Source organism: Oreochromis niloticus, linkage group LG14 (genome assembly GCF_001858045.2).
Source record: "Oreochromis niloticus isolate F11D_XX linkage group LG14, O_niloticus_UMD_NMBU, whole genome shotgun sequence".
In the NCBI taxonomy this organism is placed as follows: Eukaryota; Metazoa; Chordata; class Actinopteri; order Cichliformes; family Cichlidae; genus Oreochromis; species Oreochromis niloticus.
Genome location: NC_031979.2, coordinates 3,433,380 through 3,451,672, shown reverse-complemented (window position 1 = coordinate 3,451,672; position 18,293 = coordinate 3,433,380). Strand labels below are relative to the sequence as shown.

The following is an 18,293-nucleotide window of genomic DNA, read 5'->3' as shown; positions in this document are numbered from 1 at the left end:
TGGCAGAGGAACAATATGAGAACAGCACCACCAAGGCTGGCGACGGAGCAATACTGGAAGACCATATGGGAGAAGGACGCAACCCATAACGGCAATGCTCAGTGGCTAGTGGATCTGAGGGCAGACCACAGTGACCTCCCTGAACAGGGTCCAGTAACCATCTTAGCGGCAGACATCCACGAAAGGGTCTCCAGTATGAAGAGTTGGACAGCACCAGACCCCGACATGGTTCAAGCCTACTGGCTGAACAAGCTGACTGCACTCCACGAACATCTGGCAGCACAAATGAACCAGCTGCTAGTTGACGAGAGACACCCAGAATGGCTAACCGAAGGCCAGACAGTCCTGATCCTCAAGGACCACCAGAAGGGACCGGTCCCATCCAACTACCGACCAATAACCTGCCTCAGCACCACGTGGAAGCTCCTGTCAGGCATCATAGCAGCTAAGATGAACAGGCACATGGGTCAATACATGAGTGGGGCACAGAAAGGGATGGGCAAGAATACCAGAGGTGCAAAACACCAGCTACTGCTAGACCGAGCAATCAGCCGAGACTGCAAGACCAAACTGACCAACCTGTGCACTGCCTGGATAGATTATAAAAAGGCCTATGACTTAATGCCTCACACACGGTATCTGGGATGCCTAGAACTATACAAGATCAACATGACCCTAAGAGCCTTCATCAGGAAATCAATGGGGATGTGGCGGACAAAACTAGAGGCCAACTTCAAGCCCATAGTACAAGTCACCATCAAGTGTGGGTCAGCCACCTCCTGTACATGGATGACATCAAGCTGTATGCCAAGAGTGAACGAGACATCGATTCACTGATCCACATCAAAAGGAAATCCAGCAATGACATTGGAATGTCGTTCAGACTGGAGAAGTGTAGTCGGATGGTAACAAAGAGAGGGAAGGTAGTCAGAACTGAGGGGATCGAACTACCAGAAGGCAACATTGCAGACATAGAGGACAGCTGCAAGTACCTGGGGATACCACAGGCAAATGGAAACCATGAAGAGGCTGCTAGGAAAGCTGCAACCACCAATAGAACAGAATAGCTTTTTATTATCACTGTTACAAGAACAATGAAAGGCAGTTTGGTATCTCTCCATGTGTGTGAAGTACACAATAGCGTAAGTATTTACAAACCAAAAAAGTTGGAACACTAAACAAATTGTGAATAAAAACTGAATGCAATGATGTGGAGATGGCAAATGTCAACATTTTATTCAGAATAGAACATAAATCACGGAACAAAAGTTGAAACTGAGAAAATTTATCATCTGAAGGGAAAAATATGGTGATTCAAAATGTCATGGTGTCAACAAATCCCCAAAAAGTTGGGACAAGGCCATTTTCACCACTGTGTGGCATCTCCCCTTCTTCTTACAACACTCAACAGACGTCTGGGGACCAGTTTCTCAAGTTTAGCAATAGGAATGCTCTCCCATTCGTGTCTAATACAGGCCTCTAACTGTTCAATCGTCTTGGGCCTTCTTTGTCGCACCTTCCTCTTTATGATGCGCCAAATGTTCTCTATAGGTGAAAGATCTGGACTGCAGACTGGCCATTTCAGTACCAGGATCCTTCTCCTACGCAGCCATGATGTTGTGATTGATGCAGAATGTGGTCTGGCATTATCTTGTTGAAAAATGCAGGGTCTTCCCTGAAAGAGATGACGTCTGGATGGGAGCATATGTTGTTCTAGAACCTGAATATATTTTTCTGCATTGATGGTGCCTTTCCAGACATGCAAGCTGCCCATGCCACACGCACTCATGCAACCCCATACCATCAGAGACGCAGGCTTCTGAACTGAGCGTTGATAACAACTTGGGTTGTCCTTGTCCTCTTTGGTCTGGATGACATGGCGTCCCACATTTCCAAAAAGAACTTCAAATCGTGACTCGTCTGACCACAGAACAGTCTTCCATTTTGCCACACTCCATTTTACATGATCCCTGGCCCAGTGAAAACGCCTGAGCTTGTGGATCTTGCTTAGAAATGGCTTCTTCTTTGCACTGTAGAGTTTCAGCTGGCAACGGCGGATGGCACAGTGGATTGTGTTCACTGACAATGGTTTCTGGAAGTATTCCTGAGTCCATTCTGTGATTTCCTTTACAGTAGCATTCCTGTTTGTGGTGCAGTGTCGTTTAAGGGCCCGGAGATCACGGGCGTCCAGTATGGGTTTACGCCCTTGACCCTTACGCACAGAGATTGTTCCAGATTCTCTGAATCTTCGGATGATGTTATGCACAGTTGATGATGATAACTGCAAAGTCTTTGCAATTTTTCGCTGGGTAACACCTTTCTGATATTGCTCCACTATCTTTCTGCGCAACATTGTGGGAATTGGTGATCCTCTACCCATCTTGGCTTCTGAGACACTGCCACTCTGAGAAGCTCTTTTTATACCTAATCATGTTGCCAATTAACCTAATTAGTGTTAATTGGTCTTCCAGCTCTTCGTTATGCTCAAATTTACTTTTTCCAGCCTCTTATTGCTACTTGTCCCAACTTTTTTGGGATTTGTTGACACCATGAAATTTTGAATCAACATATTTTTCCTTTAAACTGATACATTTTCTCGGATTAAACTTTTGATCTGTCACCTACGTTCTATTCTGAATGGAATATTGACATTTGCCATCTCCACATCATTGCATTCAGTTTTTATTCACAATTTGTTTAGTGTCCCAACTTTTTTGGAATCCGGTTTGTATATGGAAATAAATGCTATTAGGAACATGGAACTTTTCCTCTGTTGTTTTAAACACACTGCTATTACTTTGCACATAACTGTACCAAAGACAAAACCGAAGGCAGAGAGACCGACAAACAAACCGACAGCGGCTGCAGTAAAGTTCCGACAAAGCATCTAGACCTCACTCAGTCACTGACTGCCAAAGATTTTCATCAAAGTTTTAAAAATGATCATTTTATTTAAAATCCTATCAGGGTGTCCAGTTAGTTTTGAGCCTCTGAAAAGGACTGTCATTTCTAAACAGTTAATGCACCAACTTTGTGCGAGCCCTAACGTGTGACACCTTAATAATTGTATTTGCCTCTGTTGCTGCTTCCTGCATTTTTGAATTAAACAACCATGAGGTACAGAAAGTAAACAAAACACATCTCTGTTTATTTCTGTTCCAAGCCACAGTCTGCTTTTCACAGAGCACGTTATCACTTTGTCCGTTTTTACTTCTTTTTCACTGTGAGGATGCTGACCGAACAGTATGAAGAGCAGGTCCGTCTCCGCACCGACCTCATTGATAAAGAAAATGTGCTCGGCAAAAGCATAGGCATTGGTTGCTACTGACAACAAGAAATAAAGCAGGGCTGAACCATTTTTTAATAGGAGAGGGAGGGTAACACTATGCAATATATTCATTTTTTTAGAGCCTAGCTACAATGTTAATTGCAGCTCAAAGTGTTAATGTTAGCTTATTTTAATAAACAACATTGTCATAAGCAAACAGCTAGGGTGTGGCAAGAGATTATTTTAGGGTGGCACATGCCCACCCCTGTAGATCCGCCCCTGTCAGTACTGAACTTGCTGTCTCAGAAAGTGAAAACCAAACTAGAGCTCAAAGTGGAAGTAGAACAAGGCTGAAAATAACAGGCATAAACACTGAGTTTGTTCTTAGAAAATCTTTCTGTATTTACAGGTTTGAACAGACAAGCAGGTACAGACAAAGAGTGCTTATATACACAGCAGCACAAGATGTTAAAATGAGTGCTAAAACTATACGGTATTTACAGATGGACTACAGCGGAAAGTACAGACTAAGAACAAGTTTTATCACAAAACGTCTGGTACTCTACACAGTATCACAAATTCAATGTACAGTTAAAAACCAAAAAATGGCAAATCTACATGAAATCCAATGTTTCTCCAATCGAGAGGCACTGAATTAAAATGTATTTACATTATATATACATGTTATAGTGTATAAGCATGTATGTTTTCATACATATATAGCTACCTGTGGTGCAAAAGCAGCAAAAGAAATTAGAATGTATGGAATTCAATACTACAAAGGAAAAAAAAAAAAAATGTTTGTGCTAAATGGGCTGACTGACAAAAAGGTTACACCATACATAACTTATACTGGCAAAAACAAAGATTGAGCGCAAGGAAGTAATGTTTGCTCAAAGTCCTAACGGTCTGAAGTGAACACAAGGTTACGTCATTTAAAATAAAAAAAAAAGACTGTCAATAATACTTGAAGTTCATGCAAAGATATAAACCATTAAAACAAACAAGCAAAAAAGAACTTTTCCCTGTTGACCAACCAGCTGTGCAGCTTTCCCTTCATTGTGACACAGAAGGTGCAAAATAAGAGGGAGGGCGGGGCTTCCTGTGCGGATTATGGAACAGAGTTAGAACGCAGTACGGGCACTTGGTGGGGAGGTACAGTCTCAGAGTCAGCCTCATCCTGGTTGGAAAAGCCGCTCGTTGCGGCGGTGCTGGGTGGTGGTGGTGTGGAGGTGTTAGCGGTGGTGGTGAGGGTGGTGCTGATGACACTGCTGCTGCTGCTGCTGCTGGTGCTTGTGCAACTGGCAGCAGGTGTAGTGGCCTGCTCCTCTTTGGGCTGCTTACTGGCAAACTCAGTGATGCTAAAGACAAATTGGAGGCAGCCCAGTTTGATGTAGCTGCCATGGTGGAGCAGGGCCGTGCCCTCCCAGCCTGCCCCGCTGCCTCCAATTAGACTGGAGCTACTCGCTTTGCAGCTACAAGACGGCTCAGCACCACCCTGACGTTGGCTACTCATCACTCCACCTACTGGCAACAACCCCACCACGGAGTTGGCTCCCTCATCCTCTTCCCGTTTCTTACTGCGACCTACGCAAAGAAGAAAGACAGCAGGTCTGAGAAAGACGTCTGTACAGACTAGTGTCACGGTAAACTCCATTAATGTAAAGACAATGTAACCATGAAAAGATTTCACTGATTACATTTTATCCACAAAAATTAACACTTTGCTTTGAAAATAAGACTAAAAACATGTGGAAAGCTGAACTGTGGCAAACATGTTTTACACTCATCATCTATAAGCAGTTTCAGAGAAATTTGATTTAATGCTGTTTCACACTGCAGCTCTTTACTAATTAAACAGCTGTCCAAATGATCTTTTATAACAGATTAAGACTGGAAGCTATATGTGATACGAGCAACATTCAGATTTTACATAACGTGGTCTGCCACAGAACAAGTATATCTGACTGCTCATTTTAGCACTTTATTTATTTACCTTTTTGATTGCTACAATGCCATATGCACCAAGTTTACCACTGTACTGTAAGTTTACTACATCCTTACTTTTACTTTAAAATTGCAATAGCTAATAATAAGCCAGCCCATTCTTTCCCATTTTGTGTTTTCTCTACCAGCAGGCTCGCTGGCTAGATCGCCATTATGGATGGAGAAGAACTCCAACACCAAACTGGTTTGTTTTTTCCCCTGCACTTCAAGCTGGCACTCTGACCAGAACCTACAACAGATGGAGAACTGGTTCATGTGCAGTTCTCCAACAATGAGAATACAATACAATGAGCTCACTGGGACTCTGAGCAGAACAAGAGCCAGCAGCTGCAGTCCAATAACATGGGCTGACTGAAGACAGCTAATGATGATGTTCACTTATTTATTTTATTTATATAGTAAGCTAATGTTATTCACTTAAGAATAAGCACACATAGCTCATCACATTTCATAGGCTACTGTAAGGTATGAATTACAGCAAGAAGGTGAAAAGTTTTCTTGTCATTGGTTCACTATATTGCACAAACTAATTACATGTAATCGCATGAGTACAGGACATTATCCACTGTGGTGCCATGCTCGCTATAGTTCAGAAGCTCATAATGCTTTGTATTCTGAAGGACGACAAACACACACACACAATTTACATCTTGGTCACTAACAACCACAGGAGCACTCTGCAGAGTGATGTAGTTTAAAGGCCTTACCTCATCATAGAAAATACAGGCATGTTTCCCCGATATGTAGTTGCAGTGACCGTAGTTTGTAAGGCACACATCCATGTCAGCACCTAAAAGAAACAGTTAAAGACTTAAACACCCTTTCCCACAACACAAAGAATATAGATTTGCAACATGGATTTTTTTTCTGCAATATTGATGTGTCAAAATGTATTTTAATGTCCTGCACTCCAATGTGACATATTGTGTTTTTGTCCAATAGTTTTTATTCCACATGGTCCTGTTGTAACCCTCACAGGTCTAACAACTTACTTTCACAGACAACTTGCTTAAAATATTCCGATTTAAAGATGAAGGTATCAACTATCACTCAAACTGACTAATGCAGAGATTGGGAGCTAGTACAGGCTCAATATATTATTATATTATACTCTGTCGTGTATTGCTGCCTGTCGTACAGAAGTACAGTCATGGTTAAAAGGATACCTTCTGTCAAGGTTTACATATTAGGACAAAATGAAAATCATCTGGGTCTTCCCAGGTCTTGAAATACAACCTCAGATGAACTATAAAATATGACATTACACTGTCATGTATTTGACAAAAACTAAGCCAAAATGCAGAATTAGTGTATGAAACACTAAGCAAACCCTTACTGCTTCCATAGAAATAAAGATGGCAAGTAGCAGGTACATACTGCTAATCAAACGCAATTGATTAACTGATTATCAGCATGGGTGACCACCTCTATAAACTCAGAAGCATTCTGGTGTGTGTCAACATAATGCCAAAGAGGAAAGATGTCTTAAAGAATAAATGAGTGCTGCACGTCAGCATTTGAAGTGGCATAAAGCCAGTCCCAAACACGCTCACAATTGTACCATGAGAAGGATTATTCACTATTCAAGTGGAAAACGTTCAAGACAGCTGCAAAATATTCCCAGGAGGTAAAGTCCCAAAAAATTCACCTAGGATCAGGCAGTGCAATGACTCCAAGCACATCAGCAAACCTACACAAGAATGTCTGGTGGTTCTGCAAGCTAATGAATCATGGCGTGTTGTTAGTTTTTCCACACACTGCTTCTGCATCACTTCCCATTTTTATATCTGTAGGAGTGATTAGCTCAGGTCCAAGACACCAAACCAGGAGCCCTGGTATACCTGCTGTGTTGGCAGCTTTGCGTGTCACCGGTAATACCATCACACAGCTATATCCAGTCCTCCAATTCAGCGTTGGTATAGAAGGAGAAGAAGTCAAAGTTGGAAGCCAAGGAATTTCAAAGTTTTTGCCAAGTTTCAACATCTCCCTCTGTATAACCTGTGAATCTCTGAACTTCTGCACTGATATGATGTTAGAATGCCATTAAAAACAGACTTTAACCCAGCTGCAGCAGCAATGGAACAACACACCAGATTATAAAAATGGAGAAGTGTATGTATGACCAGCAGAGATGACAGCTTACAACATGTAACATCAATTTTGCTGTATGGTGACATTTGCCAGGCACCACACAGCAGGTATAATGGGGCCCTACCTATGTTGCACTTCTGTCTTACTAAACTTTAGTCACAAGGCAAGAATATAACCTAAATCAAACATGCTTAACTGGAGTTTGGTGAACTGGTATGATTTTATAAAAGTACATCAGAGCAGCTTTAATTGTATTCTCCTACGTGAACCTTTCCCCATCAAAGGTGAAACCTAAGAGTTGCTCAGAGCCAGGGCACAGAACGCAGCAGGGTCAAAGTCACAGCGACAGAATGTCCTACCTGATCCTATGTGTAACGTCCTATAGCACATGCTGACAGCTGCTCCTTTTCCTGTCAGAGGGTAAAAGACCGCTCGGGCTTGCACCTTTTTCTGACCTGGAAGGAGGAGAGTGTAGGTTTTAATAATTAGAACAAAACAGCAATCAAACAGCAGAAAAACTGACTTCTTGACAAGTAAACAGACTAAATTGTAGTGCAAAGGTGTCTTACTGTTTGGGTGGGGTGCTGAGGTTTTTGGGGTAGTGCTGGTGGTGGGGGGAGGTTGAGTACTGGGCACTTTGGGAGCAAAGAGCTGCTGGATCCTCTGATTGGCCAAGAGCTCGATCATCTCTGCATCCAGTTTGTCCAGCTCGATCCGTGCACAAAAACACAAACACAACCGCTAGAAGCTAATTACATCTTCGTGTGCTTCATAGCAGAACACAGCAATACAAAGGCTCTTAAATTGTCACATGTGGCCACAGAGTGACAAACTCACCCCCATCCTCCTCTTTTCCATCCTTCATGCAGCTGGACAGGTTGGTGATGGAGGACAGTGTGTTGGGCAGCAGTGAGTCCATCAGTGCAGGAGCAGCCTTTATGTCTGAGGGAAAGGAGAAGAAAAACAGACAAACTGATGAGATGAGATAAGAGAAGGACTAGTTTTTGATAGTTCACTATAAAGGAAAAAAGTGCACAGGATCAATAGCAATAGTAAATATTCAAAAGAGAGAAAACTCAGGTCTTTCAAAATGAACTTCTCATTTGTTCCCACTTGTTTTGACAGTTTAACTATATACATTATCTGCCAAAAAGCTCAACTCTTTCATTGTATTTACATCCCATATCAAAATCACAGTTCCACTTTCTTGTCCTAAAGACAAAAAACAGATAAATTATTAAAAGTAGAAATAACGGAATAAGAATTTTAAGTGACCTGCCAAATAAAATAAGCTATGCATCCCATGTATCCTAGACTAAAGCATAAAATAAAATGGCCTTCTTCCCATCTTCTTGGAGTTCTTTCTTACATTATAAGGGGAAAAAAAAGAGTTCTGACAGTATTGCAGCTCCTGGATGAAGTAGAGTTGGTCTGTGTGCATGTGTGTTAAAGTGTGCTAGTGAATGTGTATAAGCCTTCAAACAAGCATGTAGTGCCTGCAGTGAAGAAAGGTGAGCATATAACCATTCTCAGTTCTGAGGCCTTCTCTATGCTTTAATGCAATGTTTCCTGCTGCACAAAACAGACGTTATGATAGTGGAGATGATGATAATAATAATAATAATTCAGCCGAACAGCATGACTATTAACACAATTTCTTTAACGTTAAAAATGTATTTATATTGATTTAAATGTGTAAAATAATGTTGCTAAAGCCTTAAATTAAATGTTCTCTCATACACCCCATGGCCCCCATTTACATGTATAATGAGGAGAGAGTAATATAATAATTATTCGATTATAGTATCATTATTATCATTAGCTGTATAAAGTGAAACATTAAGACTGCAGCTTTGACATTTCTGATGATGTGTACCTGGAGTAGGTGCTGAACCAAACTTTACTGAGTCGTGCTCCTGGCTGCCTCTAGATGGTGCATCTGTGAAGGAACTGCTGGTGATTGAGAAGGAGGGCTTTTCATCGGTGCTCATACACTCCTCCTGGGGCTCTGTCTGGCTCCTGTGGTTCTGATGGCCACTGTGGGGCCATATCGTGGGGGCAGTGGGGCAGTTCTGTTGAGCACATGCATTTACAGAGCTCTCGGGTTCCTTCTTAACCATTTCTGTTCCTATGTGGTTCACCAGTGCAGAGGCAGAAGCTGAGTCTGATGGCGTTTTCCCAGGCTTCAGTCTGTTCTGTAGCTCAGCCTGCCTGCAGGAATCTGAGGCACTGTTACAGTCTACAGGTCCATTGGCTCTGGGAGGCTGAACCAATTCCAGAGGTCCATTAGGTTTCCTACAGTTCTGACATGGTGTCACGGTGCATTTGCAAAGAACTAGCCCTGATGGGCTGTCCTTGGAAAGAGAGGCCCCCTGGGAGTCACTGGGTGTACTGCAAGCTTTAGAGCAGGCATCAGGGGAAGAAGTCCTTTCTAATGAGGCCTGAGTTTTCATGTCCTCTGATGGTCCACTTGATTGTGTATTTGCTTCTCAAAGTCCCACTCTGTTGATGAGGCCTTCTGTTTGATGGATAGGTGTCACATGATACTGCACTGGAGAGCGATGACATCCTGAATCCAGCTGAAATTGAGTGGGGTTTCTCTCCATAGCAGCCGCTATTAGGAGCTGAAAGGGCCTCTTGAGGAGTCACAGGGTCGGAGCAGAAACTGTAGAACGCTCGAGCTCTGCACCCTGAACTTCATCCTCGGGCTCTGCTGCCTCCTCCTCTCCATCGTTCTGCTCCTCTGAGGGGGTTGGGGTGGATGAAGTGTTGGAATTTGGAGTCCCAGGTCGGCTGCTTGGCCTGCTGCTGGTTCTGCGGTCCAACAATCGTACCTGGGCCACTCGTAGACCAGGGCCTGCAGCTCCAGCCCCCAGAGGTAGATCGTCAAACTGCAGCCGGCCAGCGTTGAGCTCCAGCTCCACGGATGGAGAAGCGCAGCGCTTGGAGGAGGATTTCTCTGGCAGGCCGTTGTTCTGTTCAGACTTCTGTTCTCTTTTCTGTGCATAGTCACACACCTCTTTTCCATCCTTCATGCAGCTGGACAGGTTGGTGATGGAGGACAGTGTGTTGGGCAGCAGTGAGTCCATCAGTGCAGGAGCAGCCTTTATGTCTGAGGGAAAGGAGAACAAAAGAGACAAACTGACATTGAATATGACGGCCCAGCTGTGTAAGTGTTACAGTGTCCAAAAGTCACTCCAACTGGTTGATTCACAAAGTGATACACTTGCAAAATTTCTACAAAACGACTTCATTTAACACACTTCAAAGAGTCATGAGGACTCGTTGCAACATTATTTCATCTCCTTTAACTATCATGAGTGCGTTTGGTTTTTTGGGAGTCAGGGATCCCAATAAAAATCAACAGCACATCTTACTGGTGTGTCTACTGCATGAAGAGTTACAGTGAACTGACAGAAGCACTGCCATCAGAAGTCATTTCTGACCACAACAATGTCCACTTTTTTCCCAGTTAATGCCAGTCGTTTATCTGGACCTCTCTCCTATCACATCGAAAATGAATCAAAACTGACATTCAGAACCTCTGATCGATACGGACTCGCCCATGTCAGTGATTTTGGTTTTTAAAACCTGTCAATAGTCCACCCATGATTTACTGTCCCCTTTGAAACATACTAACACGTATGTTGTCACCTGACACGGCTCTGTCCAGTCTGTGGCAAGTAAATGTAAAGAGACGTCAGATACAAAGTCAGCTTCCCACCTGAGCAGTCTGTACCAAATAAAAATGCTGTGTTTTGTCTTAGTTTCGGTAACCTAAATAAATAATTCACTGACCAAACAACATCCAATCTGATACTTTTGCATCCGCTGGTGAAAGAAACTGATCTGACATCAGTGTTAAGTTAACAAGCTCTACGTGACAAGCTATAAAGAGTCATGCATTAAATGAAACAGCAGGAGTATTTCTTGTAATCAAATTACTCAATGAATTGTTGCAGCACTAGTTAGTACTATAGGCGGAAACAACAAGCCTGTATGATGACTTTAGAATTACAAGTTTAGTTTACTTTAATTACTGTTAAACTACAGTGTTATGTTTTAACTTGTACTTAAAACTTCCAGAGAAAACACTAAAGGCTGTTTTTGTGCTTAGATTTAACTCGTGCTGTGTCACTAATACTGCACTGTAATACTATTGGTACCATGGCAGTGGCAATGGATTCACACTTCATCTGTCACCATCCCAGAAATTTACTAGTCAGTACTAATACAATAGAATTATGCAATTCTCAATACCAAAACAAAATGATCATCCCATGTACATAAAGGCAGTCACCCTTTACTGCCAACCGACACACACTGCACAAAACCCCCACAACACCTCCTCCAAGTGGTGAGCACATGGGGGGTGGGCCCATATCATCTCTTTAGCCTGTACACAGCCAGGCTGCATGGGCTAAAACAGTCTCTGGTTAGACTCCTTTGAGCTCCCTCCCCAGGCCTGGCTCCAGGGTGGGGCCCTCATAATCACTATAGCTACTGTACATTATCTCTTACACTTTAAAGTATTGTTAAAATAAATTATTATTATTATCATTATTATTAGTAGTAGTATCATTATTATCATTATTATTATTATTATTATTATTATCATTATTATTATTATTATTATCATTAGCTGTATAAAGTGAAACATTAAGACTGCAGCTTTGACATTTCTGATGATGTGTACCTGGAGTAGGTGCTGAACCAAACTTCACTGAGTCGTGCTCCTGGCTGCCTCTAGATGGTGCATCTGTGAAGGAACTGCTGGTGATTGAGAAGGAGGGCTTTTCATCGGTGCTCATACACTCCTCCTGGGGCTCTGTCTGGCTCCTGTGGTTCTGATGGCCACTGTGGGGCCATATCGTGGGGCAGTGGGGCAGTTCTGTTGAGCACATGCATTTACAGAGCTCTCGGGTTCCTTCTTAACCATTTCTGTTCCTATGTGGTTCACCAGTGCAGAGGCAGAAGCTGAGTCTGATGGCGTTTTCCCAGGCTTCAGTCTGTTCTGTAGCTCAGCCTGCCTGCAGGAATCTGAGGCACTGTTACAGTCTACAGGTCCATTGGCTCTGGGAGGCTGAACCAATTCCAGAGGTCCATTAGGTTTCCTACAGTTCTGACATGGTGTCACGGTGCATTTGCAAAGAACTAGCCCTGATGGGCTGTCCTTGGAAAGAGAGGCCCCCTGGGAGTCACTGGGTGTACTGCAAGCTTTAGAGCAGGCATCAGGGGAAGAAGTCCTTTCTAATGAGGCCTGAGTTTTCATGTCCTCTGATGGTCCACTTGATTGTGTATTTGCTTCTCAAAGTCCCACTCTGTTGACGAGGCCTTCTGTTTGATGGATAGGTGTCGCATGATACTGCACTGGAGAGCGATGACATCCTGAATCCAGCTGAAATTGAGTGGGGTTTCTCTCCATAGCAGCTGCTATTAGGAGCTGAAAGGGCCTCTTGAGGAGTCACAGGGTCGGAGCAGAAACTGTAGAACGCTCGAGCTCTGCACCCTGAACTTCATCCTCGGGCTCTGCTGCCTCCTCCTCTCCATCATTCTGCTCCTCTGAGGGGGTTGGGGTGGATGAAGTGTTGGAATTTGGAGTCCCAGGTCGGCTGCTTGGCCTGCTGCTGGTTCTGCGGTCCAATAGTCGTACCTGGGCCACTCGTAGACCAGGGCCTGCAGCTCCAGCCCCCAGAGGTAGACCGTCAAACTGCAGCCGGCCAGCGTTGAGCTCCAGCTCCACGGATGGAGAAGCGGAGCGCTTGGAGGAGGATTTCTCTGGCAGGCCGTTGGTCTGTTCAGACTTCTCTTCTGTACATAGTCACACAAAAAACCCAAACACTGATTTACAAAGCCATCTCTTGACCCTGCTGTCTTAGCTAGTTATCTCCAACCTTCCTTTTACCTCAAAAATTCTTGAAAAAATAATTTTAAAAAAGCTAACAGATCATCTGCAGAGGAATGGCTTATTTGAACACTTTCAGTCAGATTTCAGACCAATCACAGCACAGAAACAGCTTTAGTGAAGGTTACACATCATCTTCTCATGGCCTCAGTGCACCGTTCGATACTGTTGACCATAATATTTTATTAAAGCTATTAGAGCATCCTGTAGGTATTGATTTCTGCAGTAGTTTGTATCATATCTATCTAATAGACTCCAATTTGTTCGTGTAAATGGAGAGTCCTCTTCACACACTAAGGTTAATTATGGATATGCTAGGACCAATTCTGTTTACATTTTAAATGCTTCCCTTAGGCAGCATCATTAGAAGACATAGCATACATTTGCACTGCTATGCAGAGGACACCCAACTTTATTTATCCATGAAGCCTGATAACACACACCAATTAGTTAAACTGCAGGAATGTCTTAAAGACATAAAGACCTGGATGGCCGCAAACTTTCTGCTTCTTAATTCAGATCAAACTGAGGTTATTGTACTCGGCCCTGAAAATCTTAGAAATATGGTATCTAAGCAGATCCTTACTCTGGATGGCATTACCTTGGCCTCCAGTAACACTGTGAGGAACCTTGGAGTCATTTTTGACCAGGACATGTCCTTCAATGCACATATTAGACAAATATCTAGAATTGATTTCTTCCAATTCCAATCTTTGTGTAATATCTCTAAAATAAGAAATATCCTGTCTCAGAGTGATGCTGAAAAACTACTTCATGCATTTATTACTTCTAGGCTGGACTAGATGTTTTCTAATATTTTGGGACATCATTTTAGAGACAAAACTTTACTTTTTACTTACCACATTGTTCATTCTCGCCAATGTCTGAGATGCAGCAGATGATAATTTACACTTTGCACCGTCTTCATGGATTATTGGTTCATTTTTGCGCAGATTATATAATACAGTCAGTCTTCTATTCCTTGCAGTCATATCAAACACACAGGCCAGCACCAAGAAATAAAGAAAAGTGCAAGACGCACTGAAAACGCTGACCTGTGTATCTCAATAAAAAAAAGAAAACTATATACATATGTACAGAAATAACTCCTCAGACGAGCCGTGATGGTGATGGTCTCTGTGTAAGATGGAGAGATGTTTCCAGCCTTTCCAGACACAGCGCAGACATGAGGAGTTCGAAAGTTTGCTCCAAAGCACGAGGAAACATCCATATGTAACATCCATATGCTATATGTCCAGGAAAGGCTTCATTACTGATCACAGCCGGAGACGTTTCCTTGGTGGAGGGGGGCTCCTGCTGCTGCTCTCCTCCTCTGCAGGCTTCCTCTTTGCACCCTGTGTAAACCTCTTCAGAAACTGGCAGAGCACCGACATGATTACTCTGCCGTCAGAGGTGTAGTCTGTAACTCTCCAGCGATTTGTCATTTCCCTCTCCTCTGTGCAGTACACAGTGGAAATGACTCTGGTGATGGTGCGGCCGTCGACATGCAGGGTGCAGACGCAGTTCCTCCGGTCTGCCTTCAGGACAGAAAGATCTGCCTTCTCTGGAAGTAGAGGTGTGAGCAACCGTGAATGGAGGTGGGACCCTGCAGGCAGCACCATTAAACCAGCTGGTGAGTCGGTAGGAGGAGATGGCGTGTTGTTCTCCCTCTGACTCTCTGGCACATGGGTGAAAGGTGTCCTCAGCTGCAGTTTGTTAAAGAATCCCCTGAAGGCAATATAAGGAAACGCCTTCGTCCCCGTAACCAGGTTGTGGTATAATGAGAGAACCAGATTTTCCATCGAGTCCACATGGCTGGGGCTCAAAGGACGGTTTCTCAGGTTGGTGACGAACATCTGGCGTACGCTGACAGAACTCACCAGCTCAGCTACGAGAAAACAAAAAGGTCCTCTGTGTTAATCGTGACATAATCAGACAAATTACGGATTTAAATGTCAAAACATGGCTTCATATCATCATATGCTATTTCTACACACAGGCAATGAGAGGCCCACAGCAGAACTCATTCTTTATGAAAGCATTAAGATTGGTAGAAGGTGAGAAAAATGGTTTTGCACTGTGAATGACTAAATTTCATGTTTTAAACCAAAGACCACACCACCAAACTCTGCTTGTTAGCATGTTTAAACAGTAAAAATGTCCTGCTGATAGAAATCATTTGCAAAATTCACATTTTAGCTGCATGTAAATTAAAAATTTACAGCTCATAGTAAAGAATAACTTTGTGTGTTCTTGGTGACTGTGAACAACATTTCATGATAAATGAATGTAATCCATAATGTTTGAGAATTGTGGACACATTGTCAGTAAGGCTGCGTAGAGTTTCAGTGATGTTTAATAATGAATTCATGTTCAGCACTTGTTCTTATTTTATTTAAACATCAATCTCTTGAAAATAAAACCGCTAAAGTCAGGTGAGAAACCTCCAACCTGCTTATTGCATGCACACAGTTTCAATTTCTCACCGAGCACATAACATACATCTGGACACCTGTACAGACACGGCAATACACAATGCACTCACATAAATATGATATACTTAATTCAGCATCTCGCAGTAGCCATAACTGATTTTGCACATAAGATCAAATTTGGTCACATGTCCACATGACTCCATAATCTCCCTCGAAATTAGGCTATATCTTTTTTATTTAATATTGCCAGCTCTATAAGCTCAACGAGTGCCTCTGTGAACTCTCACAGCTCCATCATGCTTCTATACAGGTTCGTAATTTATTAACTTTATCGTCTAATTCAGGGCCAGTTGCCAAAACATGTAAACTCAAACCCTCCACATACAGAAACGGGACTCCAGCATGACCGCACTGACGTCAGCCTCCCGCAGGTTCTAATAACTGACGTCGTTTCCATGGCGCGTGCATTAAATTGAGTGAGGGGGGGGTAGCATTTTTCAAAAAAAAATGCCCAAAATTGATTTTTCTAAAGTTTGACATATTTCACCTGAAATGTTCACACTCGTGAAATCTTACTCGCTTTAAAGTAATAAAAGGCCAGTCTAAGGTGTATTTGTTTGCTTAAATATTCTATTATACTTATTAGCTTACTAAGCTTTACCATAGCGCTCATCAAGAATACGGGTGACACCAATGGAGAGCAGGTACTGCTCACGCCGTACTCCACTGGAGCTCATTTTTGGGTGCTTGGATCGTCCTTCCTTCAAAGCTTTGAAACTTTGGGAGTCGTTTGCAAAGTTTTGCAAACAGGTTTTCACAGCGCTATCAAACTAACCTCCTGCTAGCACTCTCATGTGAAAACCAAATTCGATTGTTGGCTTCTGCTTTTATACCTGCCGCTCTACACGTCATCCTCATCACCTTGACTACCAGGATAAACATTTATGCTTTATTTATTCAGAATAAGTTTCCTATAATTATCAGATTTTTAAAAATAATAATTCTCATTTAGTTTCACAGTTTCGACCCATAAGTATTTTAATTATTGTATTATTGTAATATGTAATGTGTTTTTAATCATTAATTCGTCTCTTTATAAACAATAAGTATCAATAACTGAAAGCCATAAAGAAAATTCATCACGTTAATTAAGTTTGCTTATTTCCTTTGTTAAAATTAACTGAGTCAGGCCGTCCGTTTAAAAAAAATTGAAAAGAAATCACGTTCATGCAGGGAAAAAAATAAATAAAAATATTTAAATGAATGAATAAAAATTAATATATAAACAAACAAAACGTGTATAATAAGGTTGTTGTACTACTGTGAAATATTGTCGCTTTATTTAGCTGCGCCTTTGATAAAAATGTTTCGCCTTTTTCTCCGTTGTAGCTGTACAGAGTGAAATTCACCTGAAATGTGTTACAAACGTTTGTGTACGGTGTATTATAGCGAAACATTTTCAACTACTATCACTTAAAGGGTCTTAGTTCTTTTGCTTTTAGACTCAATGCTTCATGAAATTATTTTGTTTGAATAAATCATTTTTTCCATTTTACTTTATAATTTAATATGACATCACAAACTATCATGAGTGTTTACCTCATGAAATATGATCACCTTTCACTGTTCAATTCGTAGTATCAATGATCAACTACTTTATTTCATGCAGTCAAATATTTTGTAAGTAAAATATTCAGCTTGCTTAGCAGTTCAGTTGCTGTTATCGGATGATACAGAACCTTTTTTAGACTAGAGTGCTTTTAATCGTTCTACTCTGTAAGCTTAATACACAAACCATGAATTTATTCAAATTCCTAAATGTAACACAAAAATCTCCACTTTAAATGTCCAAGAAAATATTTTATTTATCATCTTTGATGTTGTGAACATCAAACGTTTACATTTTTACTCAAGGCATCACAAATAGTTACTAATTAACTCAATGACAGCAACAGTAAAGAATTACTGAATTCTTACAAGTTCTGTTCAAACTGTGGAAAACCAGTGTTGTAAGTTGAGCATACATTATCATACATTACCTGTAGCCGACAATTCAGACACCTTTACCATAACTTGAAAACCCCAAAGTGTTATTGGTGCTCTTCTCACAACATAAATATCAGTACACGTATAATATTGCTTTTTCAAATTATCCAAATGCAAATATAGAGAATGAAACTTTTTTTCTATAACTGAAAGAAAATCTGAATTGAAGAAATTCCAGGAACAAGTTTTCATCAACATATGCTAAGTTTGATAAGCACAAAAATAAATCAATAATAAAAGAAATTTTACTGTAGTTCCACAGGGTAATGTATGTCAAAGCAGTAGTAACTGCCAACCATTAGGCAGATGGCAGAGGTGAGGGTTGTGATGCGGTTGTTGACAATCTTCTTGTCAATGCTCAACCTGAATGTCTCAGCAGCGAAGCAGGAGGAACCTGAGAATTTAATAAAAACAAACAAAAAAACAACAACTAATGAAAACCTTTAATAACAAGGGTTTGAATGTCTTACTGGCTGAACCTATATGGTTGTGTTAGCTAGTGTATTAGTGTGGAAGCAACAGAACATGAAACTAAACAAGC

The 18,293-nt window shown here is 41.7% G+C and overlaps 1 protein-coding gene across 3 annotated transcripts; it reads right to left on the bottom strand.

Annotated features, from left to right (window-relative positions):
- Positions 1 to 3,645: 3,645 nt before the first annotated feature.
- On the bottom strand, positions 3,646 to 16,591 carry LOC102080435 (uncharacterized). Of its 3 annotated transcripts, XM_025898411.1 has the most exons (9): positions 16,368 to 16,572; positions 14,132 to 15,159; positions 12,063 to 13,177; positions 9,243 to 10,478; positions 8,204 to 8,308; positions 7,936 to 8,074; positions 7,726 to 7,821; positions 5,983 to 6,065; positions 5,852 to 5,889 (listed from the first exon to the last, which is right to left on the bottom strand). In XM_025898411.1, the coding sequence occupies exons 4-7, from the start codon at positions 9,817 to 9,819 to the stop codon at positions 7,746 to 7,748; spliced, it is 897 nt and encodes a 298-aa protein (XP_025754196.1). In that variant the 5' UTR covers positions 9,820 to 10,478; positions 12,063 to 13,177; positions 14,132 to 15,159; positions 16,368 to 16,572; the 3' UTR covers positions 5,852 to 5,889; positions 5,983 to 6,065; positions 7,726 to 7,745. The 3 variants fall into 3 exon arrangements, 1 of the variants encoding a protein (XP_025754196.1); XR_003213873.1 differs by lacking the exon at positions 5,852 to 5,889 and adding an exon at positions 3,646 to 4,855 and having other exon boundaries at positions 7,936 to 8,308; positions 16,368 to 16,588; XR_003213872.1 differs by having other exon boundaries at positions 7,936 to 8,213; positions 10,384 to 10,478; positions 16,368 to 16,591.
- Positions 16,592 to 18,293: the final 1,702 nt, after the last annotated feature.

Coding starts and splice junctions, on each gene's coding strand:
- LOC102080435 (XM_025898411.1), bottom strand. CDS start 9,819: ATGAAAACTCAGGCCTCATTAGAAAGGACTTCTTCCCCTGATGCCTGC. Junction 8,309..9,242: donor TGGTTCAGCACCTACTCCAG/GTACACATCATC, acceptor CCTTTCCCTCAG/ACATAAAGGCTGCTCCTGCA. Junction 8,075..8,203: donor TGGAAAAGAGGAGGATGGGG/GTGAGTTTGTCA, acceptor GCACGGATCGAG/CTGGACAAACTGGATGCAGA.